This window comes from Anarhichas minor, unplaced genomic scaffold (genome assembly GCF_050575085.1).
Source record: "Anarhichas minor isolate MPS153535 unplaced genomic scaffold, ASM5057508v1 ptg000005l, whole genome shotgun sequence".
NCBI lineage: Eukaryota > Metazoa > Chordata > Actinopteri > Perciformes > Anarhichadidae > Anarhichas > Anarhichas minor.
In genome coordinates this window covers 497,657-507,283 of record NW_027466451.1, presented here as the reverse complement: position 1 = coordinate 507,283, position 9,627 = coordinate 497,657, and the positions used below count along the sequence as shown (strand labels likewise).

General features: G+C 39.7%; 1 protein-coding gene across 1 annotated transcript in view; it reads left to right on the top strand.

Moving 5' to 3' along the window:
• The first annotated feature begins 674 nt into the window (after positions 1 to 674).
• ano1b (anoctamin 1, calcium activated chloride channel b) overlaps positions 675 to 9,627 on the top strand; it is a 59,655-nt gene continuing 50,702 nt past the window's right edge. Inside the window, exons 1-2 of the mRNA XM_076112421.1 lie at positions 675 to 779; positions 8,638 to 9,030. Coding sequence (XP_075968536.1) covers positions 675 to 779; positions 8,638 to 9,030 — 498 coding nt within the window. The remainder of the gene's footprint in view (positions 780 to 8,637; positions 9,031 to 9,627) is intronic.

Sequence of the window (9,627 nt, the reverse complement as noted above, 5' to 3'; positions counted from 1 at the left end):
TCCACCACAGCAAGGAGTACAGTTGGCATCTCTGTTTTCTAGCACTGCCACTGCTGCTGCCTGTCAATGGATCACTAAGAGTCCTCAGAGCTGAGCATTCATTTGTTCAGTCCGCAGCCTCATATCATGTAGCAAAAACACACACAGACACACACAGACACTTCTGTTGACATATGAAGGGAGATGTGTGGGAATTTATGTGCCATGTTGTCATTTCTTGTACATGCAAAGCATCACATTTGCAGAGATTTGTAGCCATTTGCAGAGAGAGGGAGATGTTGGGTATGAATCGGGGTGGCTGATCCTCGAGTACAGTCGAGTAGAGACTGAGGGAGCGAGGGAGGGCACCTTGTGTTCATCAGAGTTTTATCGTTGTCTAAGTTTAGATCTTGGCTCACAGACGGCTTCTCAAGTAACAAGCCTGCGTCCAGCCGCTCCACACTGAGACAGAAACACACGGAGCTTTAAAGGGAGACGAGTAAAGCCACAGAAAAGTGGCAAGTCGCAAGAAAATCAGAGGAGAGGAGAGGGGCCTGTTAACGCCAGATGCTATCATATAACGTCTCAGACAGGAGACACAGAAGGAGAGAGGAGGAGGAGGAGTACAAAGCGGACTATTCTGTTTGGAAACATCTCCTCACCACACCAGGTTCTCTCTGCTTTCCACCTGGACAATGGCAGAGGAAGCAGAAGGGAGAGTCGGCCTCTCTCCGACCTCTGGGTCTGAACAACAGGCTCCGCACTTTCTACAAGATGTCATCTTCCACGGCAAGTCTAAGGTGAGTGTCTCCAGGAGACAGACAAGAGCGTACAGAGACTGACAGCGATTGAGTTAAAAGACCAAAAAAAACAGAACCACTAAATAAAGTCTTCAGGTAGAGTTGTAGACAGTATGGACTGTCCACAAATACTTGAAAGACAGGAAGTATATTGTGATTTGGGATATTAGTATTATTATAAAAGAAATCACAATGTCCAACATTTGTTTATTTTAAGATAAGAGCTAACAAATCATTTGTATTTTTTACAATAACAAATCCAATTTCCAAAGACAGACAGAATTTTGAGGACATGTATATATATATATATATATACTATATATAAAAAATACACAAGACGTTAGAGAAATGTTTACATTTAATGGTACGTTGCGGCCAAAAAAACAAATATTTCACTAGTTTACTATTTTCTGATTTAGATTTGATTGACTCAAGACCACTACACAGGCAGAACAATACCATGAGTACTAAACAATGGCACCAATCAGGAATGAAGTGAAACATAAATTACTTGCCTTTTTACTAACACAAACAGAGCAGTAAACGTAACGTACCTGACCTCCCAGACAGCGTTGATGATATGTCACCCTGGACCGTCATCGCTGCCTCAATCCAAGAGGAAGATCAAAAGCAAAGGTCATTCTGCTTACTGATGGGAGAAGTCACACTGCACCTGCAGCTAATGTACAGTATGAGTCTTCTCTGTGGTCTGGGCAGCAGAGGGCTCATAAAAGAAGTGCTGGAAAAGAGCGGCAAGAAAATGAAAGGGACATGGCCTCCTTCATGAAACATCAGTGTGTGTACGAACAAACTAAGAACTACGGAAGCCCCGAGAGGCAAGTGAGAAAACAAAAACTATAAAGGGTTAATTTCCTAAATCAGATCTGAATTGTTTTTGTCTCCTGTGTCTATGACTTAAAAACAGGGGGGAAAAGGTTTTGCCAGGATAATCTTTCTAAGTTCGTTTTTTATCTGTGAAAACAGGTGAAAAATATGTTTTTGGATTGTTGTTTTAATACTCATTTTGGTCACATGAGGCTGAAGTGCAGCACGACCCCATGTTCTAAATAGGACTAAAACAATTCAAGTTTTCTTCCAAGTGAGTTTAATTTCTCTATGCAATCTTAACTAGGTGTGTGTATATATATATATTATATAGTGTGTTAGCAACAGTGTTGAACAAGTTAGTGGACTAATTCACTTTTTACTTATAACGCCTTTAAATGTAGTAATATTGCCTTACTTGTCACTTGGTATCAAAAGTTATTACGTTACTCCTTATATTACACTTTCGCAGTACTATTCTATAATATGCGTTACTGAGTAACATTTAACACTGATTAGCAATGTATGTAACATTATAGGCATGTCTTTCTTTTGGATAGAAATGTATTTTAAATTGCATTTACTCTTAGAACGAACAAACACAAAAAAAACATTTTGACCAAGAAAGATAAATAATTTCACTTGTTTTCACGGAGAAAGGAGGGGTGGGAGGAGGGATATTCAGTTGGTTGCAGTCTGCAATATCACTACTAGATACTACAAAATCCTACATACTGTCCCTTTAAGTCATAAAAACAGGAAAGAAAACAATAAAGATCAAAATAGATCACCAGAATTTATTTTTCTTACTGGCCTTACTTGCCTCCGTAAAGACCTGTTGGTGGATCCATAAAGGGTTTCTTATTAGTAAGCTAAATCTACATTTTTTTGAGCACTTCAAAGGCTTGTTGTCCATGTCTTGACCTCAGAAACAGCCGTTGATAAAGGTCTTACAATGAGATCCGTTTAATAACTGCAGTGGAGCTTAATATAAATGACTGTGTTGACTAAAGTGTTTAGAAAAAGAAAATTTGACCTTGTGGTAAGATTGTTTTGACAGATTTCCCAAACTTCTTGTTCTTTACTTAATACAAAAACGGTCTGTTGACTTACTTGACATTGGAAGATAGCACATTGCATAACACAAGTCACTATTTTTGGCACACTTCAATATATAATTTTAGTTGCTAAATACCCAACTGTGGTGCCTGGTATTTGCAGTAGAGGGTTCTCCAGTGATGTAGGTGTGTCCACAATTTCTCCAATGATCAGTGTCCTGTACTGTGTCTGACAGCTGACCGATGTTTTTTGGTTGCTAATTTTAAATAACACTGCTATTTTCTCTTCCAAACATGTGATACACAGAGCTGTCACCCTAATTGCTTAATTATTCACACATCCAAGTAGTTTATCTCGGTCAGGGTTGTATGAAGATCTTATCTTATCTTATTGTTTGATTAAATTGTTACTGCTTGTCTTAAACTTTGTTAAAAAAAGTTTTGTAAAAAAAAAAAAAGTAATCTTTGTAATTTTAACCCATGTAACCACTCAAATAGCCTATAACACGGGTGAATTCATTACGAGCCTTTTGCCCATCTGCGATAGCTATTTCAGTCCAGCAGAGGGCAGTGGTGACGCTGCAGAGACATTACAATAACAGCGCTTCATGGTCAGATATCAAGATAAAAGCAGAAAGGAAATAACCAGGCAGAGTAAAAATGCAACATAAAAGTTTGTTCTTGTGAACGAAATATGTCCCAAAATGGGTTACAGGGAGCAAGTTTACGCAGTTCTGCCGAGGATTTAATGAATTGTGTCTTCCATTCCCCGGTGAATGTTTGTTGTGTATTTACCATTCTGTGCTAGCTAACGTAGCTAACATAACTGACATGGCTAAGTCAGTGTATTTTGTTAGAGTAAGCAGTTCTCTTGGTAAGAATTCATGTCATTTAGCTGAGTTGTGTTTTCTTGATAAGTAATTAACTAAGTACATTGTCAAATATGACTTGAGTTGTATAAACTAAAGCATAAATATTGTAGTGACTTTAACAAATATTCATTTTATATCTTAAAGCCACTGGGGGGCGAACGGGAGAACTTGTTTGGACGCGTGTTCCACAAACATTTCACTGTCCATTCTTACCAAGTGTATTTGAGAAAGCTTGGTGACCAGAGGCCTTAAATACTGCTAATTTAGCAGCAACGGCTGCCATTTCTGTGTCAACCTCCTGTCTTTCCTTTTTCTTTCTCAGCAACTCTGATTGTTCCTCCAGCTTGTGCTTCTCCTTTAAGGCTGCAGCGCGAGTTTCAAGTACTGCTCTCTCTGCCTCTGTCTGAATCCGTACAGATGAAGAAGATTTGCTGGTTCTTGAATTGGTGTGACCTTTTTCTTCTCAATTTCTCAATAGAAACATTTGTTTCCACATTGGAAATGGTGTCACTGGGTTTGACTTCATTCTCATAAGCATCATCATTTTCATCAGGTTTGGAAATGTTTGCATTAGACAACCACTTATTCACAGTATCAGTAAATTCATTAACACTCAACATTTTTGCTTTGAACCATATCTCATGTTTGTCCTTTTCTTCATGAGATAAGATTTGTGATAGAGATTGACGTTGTTCCTTTGCTTCATTGCAAAGAGTTGTGTATTCATCAAAAGTACATTGCACCTCTGTTTTATATTCTCTGTCATGCATTAGGTCTTGAATTGTCCTTTTAAGGTCAGAAGCTTTGTTTAGTTTGGCCTTCCGAGCCTTTTGTAGCTTGTCCAGGTTATCCATTAATGCCTTTTGTGTCGGTTTAGTAGGACATTGCGTTTCCTTTTCACCATTGGCCATGCTGGAATTGTGTTCCAGCCACGGTTGGCTCATTAACAATAGAACCTTGATTTTGTACCTTTACACCTATATGAAATTCAACATTTATTAAATACAATTCAAAATTAAACCACCCATACAGCTCTTATATTTAAGCCTATAAGTTGGAACAAATGCATTGGATTTACACTCAAAATAAAAGTGTGCACACAACTTTAACATGGACATGTTGGTAGCGCTACATACCTCTGTCCATTCAGAGTGTCCATTGGTCCGAAATCATAGCTTGGTGGTGGTGATGATCAGTTGTCCAATTAGATTTCAAAGCAAACAACATTCCAGCGATGTCTATTCGATCAGCTCTTGAATCACGTGATGTCGATCAGCTGTTCGATCCAGCGATGTCGATCATACGAGTTCCAATGAAGCCAGTTTTTTACTTAATGTAGTGACTTTAACAAATATCCATTTTATATCTTAAAGCCATTGGGGGGCGAACGGAAGAACTTGTTCGGACACGTGTTCCACAAACATTTCACTGTCCAGTGCGCTGTCCATTTATTCCGTTTGCACATTGACACCATAGCAGAACACCACAGGATACTTGACAGGATAATATAAGACCTTGAAACTCCAAGCTGACAAGCCGGCTGACACGCCACATTGACACGGTCAAAAACTGTTAGCTTCCCGTCCACACTCACCTGATTCTCATTACCAGGCCCTTACCTATATGCACTTTTAGGTCAATGTGCCACCCACTGTTCAATGTCAGAACTGCATGTGTAAACCCACCCCGTGTTTCCCTCAAAAACAAAAGAAAATAACAAAACTACATTATGGCTCCAACAAATATAATGAATTAAGAAAATGCTGGTTGCGTTGCTAGTGCCAGGGTTTTACATGTGTGGCAGCTAAGAGGAATGACTATAGTAATATCAAAGTTACTGCAAAGTCGTTCATTTGGATTTTTGAGTGAAAAAAAACAACAACACACTATCTGGGCAGATGAACATTGGTTTTATTCAATTTTATTTGTTATTTACTCAACCTAAGTTGGTTGAAGTAGCAAGGAAAAGGAGTTTCCCAACTTAAGGGACATCATAAGGGAAAAAAGGACAGAGAACTGTACTATATTTAGTGTTACTGTTACATTAATGGCAGCTTTATGAGCTGAGAAATCTAAGCAGGTGTTCTGGTGACTTCATCCCTTATTTTTGCTGAGGTTATGAGCTTTTTGCTGCCACTAAAAAGAGAAGCTTCTACGTGAATGTTTATGTATTTTGCCAACTGTGAACTGTATCCAATATGGGAACCAGCTAGAAAACCCACCCCTACCCGTGACCAGTAAACTGAGCTTAAAGTGTAAACTGGGTGGAATTCCCCTTTAGATGTTGGTGCGTGTTCTCTGTGTAGTTTGATCCGCAGACACCTTCCCTAAGATCTACAGCCAGACCGTTGTACTGTAAGTAGACTTCATGGGGAGAAATACTGTAGGCTCAGGTCATGACAGCTCACGATTCACACACTATTTATATCTCATATAGAATTTAAGCACCACAGACTGATAGCGACTGCCACCCCTACTACAACACCCTACTGCCCCCCCCCCCCCCCCCCCCCCCAAGCTCCTGAAATCATCATTTGGGTCTATGCCATCTAAATTATAGAAATGTGTTGGAAATTCAGAAGTCATACAGATGTTTTCCCACAAGCAGTGAGGCTGAATCCAAATGTCTGGATTTACTGCCAGACTTGTAAACTTAACAAGGGAGTTCTTAGGAAGTCTAAATCCACTATTCATCAGGTCCACAAAGGGCCTCAAGTGGACTTACTGAGGACTTCCAGGGTTTTCACTTGGAAAATGACCCATAATCCATTGCAATATGGATATGACAATGGAATATGACAAAGAAAAAGAAAAGATAAGAACAGCATTTATACAAATGAAAGTTGGATTTTCATCCATCTACAATGTGAGGATCCTCAATTGAGGGTTTAATGTGAACATAACATTAGCAGTGTTTAGCAGTTCATTTTAAGGAAACATATTACTGTGCATTCCATTGTACACTGCCTGCCCAGCGGCGAACAGTAGTGTAGCCTTAAAAGCTCTTGACAACCTGGGAATGAGACTGGGCTGTATATCCATCCAGTGGCCAGAAACATGACTCTAAATGAACACTAATGTTTTTCTATGTCTGCTGGATGTGTAAATAGACAACTGTTTGCTAACAAGTTCCCCATATCAACTTAAAAGGTCACTTAAACTTAAAAGCTGTTGTGTCTAGAGCTTCTTTCACACACACACACGTGAGTGATCGCAAGATTCTCCCGGCGGAGATAACAATAGGTCAGAAAATATCACCTTCAAGACTGTATAAGAACTCTGTATGCAGTAACTGCAGTTGGTACCCTGTTGAAGTTGGCAAGAACACAGCAGCTTTCACAATATTAAAACAAACACAAACAAAAATATTCCTCACTCACAAATCCTCATACAGCCCAATGGATGATTCAGGTAGCTAGTTAGCACAATGACTATGATAGCCTGTTCCAGAGCTGCCAACTTTTCAGTTTAGTTAGGAGTGAAATAGTGATTTTACATGGTCATAGTCAGAGTCATCCTGAACAGTTATACATTAAAACATTTCAGCAAACCACCAAATGAGAAGATTTGATGAGAGTTTGAACACAAAGACGTTTTCTTTGTAAATAATAAATACTCTAATACATAAATGTTATATAAATGTCTCTCATTTCAATTACAATAAGGGCTGGATTTAAAAATAAATAAACATAACAGAAAGCTTTTTAAATATGTTTATCTTAAAATAAAGTACTTAATTTTAGAAAAATGTATTTAACTGAATTGTCTGTCCTGCAGCTTTAAATTCAGTTTATTCAGGTGTGAGTTCTTGGTTAAAGGCTCTGGCCTCTCTGGTCTCGCAGTCCACTTTTCTCTTTTAGGAAAACGGCATGTGAAATAACTTCTCTGACTCATGTACTATTCCGACTGTCCGTCTCTCGTCCAGTCTCTCCCGTCTGTTTATATCTCACTCAAGCCGCGATGCTTATTGGAATACACATTAATTGGCCTGTAGCATCACGTGATATGATTAACAATGCATGTGATTGGTCGGTGTGTTTCCCGGACCGCTGAACGAGTGCTGTAAAGGCTAGAAAAGCTGTGCCAGTTAAAATAGAAGCGCTCCTTAAAAATTGATTATAGGTCCAGGGTCCGGATACAACGTTTTTTTTTTTTTGTTCAAATTGAGACTTCTTTGTCAACGGTTTTATTTGCGATATAAAATGTGAGAAATGATTGCGGTAAAGCAAGTCTTTCTTTGTCCTTTTTGGACCCTCCAAGTACCGGTAACGTAACGGCCCAAATAGACGTACATGAAAATCCAAGCTGCTGCTGACATTTTAAATTCAAAATAACTCATGGGCCACATAAAAAAGGTGCACATGGCCCACAGTGTCACAGTCTTGGTTTTTGTAGTTTGTTTCCTGTTTTATTTTGAATTTCCCTGCCGCTTGTGTCTCGTGTTCACTTTCACTTCCTGCCTTTGTATGTTTTCCCGCCTTTGTAATTGTCTGCCCCGCCCTGGATTGAATCCTCCTGTGTCTAATCACCAGCACCTCCCCAGTGTATTTAAACCCTGTGTGTCCCCTGTCTCAGCGTTGGTTTGTCTGCTCTGCTCTTTACCTGATCATGTTTTGTGGTTTTTCTTGGATTTTTTGTTACACATTTTTTGACTCCCCTGCTCCGCAAGTTTTGTTTTGAACATTTTCTTTATTGTTAAAATCACTGTTAATCATCCCTCTAAGGTCCCTCCCCTGCTACCAGTTGTACCTTAACCTTGACACACAGAGTGTATTAAACCAAAGACATTTAAACTTAATGTTAACAAAAATGTTTTAAATGTGGGCTATTTAACAGCATATTTAAGGATTTTGCTGTCAACTCTTTATTAAGGCAAAAAAAGGTATTAAAAAAATGTATGAATGAAATTAGGTGTTTTGGTAATCGCCCAAATTGTAATACATTTTGCAATAAAAATAACTTGCGAGGTTGTGGATATTGTCTGCTAAACCAGGTGAAAGATGTACTTTGTTAGAACACATCTTGATATTTTTGTATCTCTTGCCTTCTCTCTCTTTCTCTCTTGTGTCTTGGCCCCCTCTGTCCCCATGTGCACACTGCCAGCTGCTGAAGGCTCTAACCCCACAGGAGAACACCCAGTCTCAACAAGGCCTCTACTTCCTGGACGGTCAGCGGCGCGTGGACTACGTCCTCACCTACCCCGTGAAGAAGTCAACCGTGGGCCGCTCTGGCCGACAGGCGACGCACCTACTTACCGAAAATGCCGTCGCCCGCAGCCTACGCCGTGGCTACCAGAGCCGCGACCAACACATCCGACATCACCAAGCACCAAGGGCGAAGGACCCATCGTCCCCGCCGTCGTCACCGGGGACAGACGTGGAGCTGGGCTGTCTAGCAGAGACCCTCAATGGCCAAGAAGATCACAAGATTCTCAGGAGGGAGGAGTATGAGGGGAAACTGAGAGACATGGGGCTGGAGCTGGAGAAAGACGAGGACGTGAGTTTACTTCTTTATTCATTCATTCTTTACAGAAGCACTCACATCCATCTAAGAGCTATACCTGCTGGTGTGTAATCTTCTTTACAGACATGTTTTTGTATAAAAAACATTCTATTTTCAAAGGTATCACAGTTAGCACAAGTCAATGTACCAAAGTAGGAGACACTGTTAAAGAGTAAACATCAAGGGTTTTGGAAGGAGGAAAAACCAAAGCTGGAACCAGCTGTGATGTTGGGTCACAGTTGGTGATCTGTTGTACTGGTGACCACATCGAGCTGTGATGTAGCATGGCTCTATAGTGATTAAATAGCATGTTGTCTCTACTAGTTGTCAGTGCGAGCCAAATGATTAGATGGATGACCACAAGCTCAGTTAAAGACTAAATATGCAGAGAAGCAACAAAAGGCTTTTTTGATATGATATAAAGTAGAAACATCAAATAAGATGTAACTTTCCCACAGGATCTTTTGAGACTATGGTGGGTGGACCTCAGACTTTTGGGGCATGTTTTCCCGGAAGAAAATTAATTTTTTTAAAGTTAAATGCATCATTTTAACTCTAAAAAACTAAGAGGCTAATTCTATGACAAGTGTA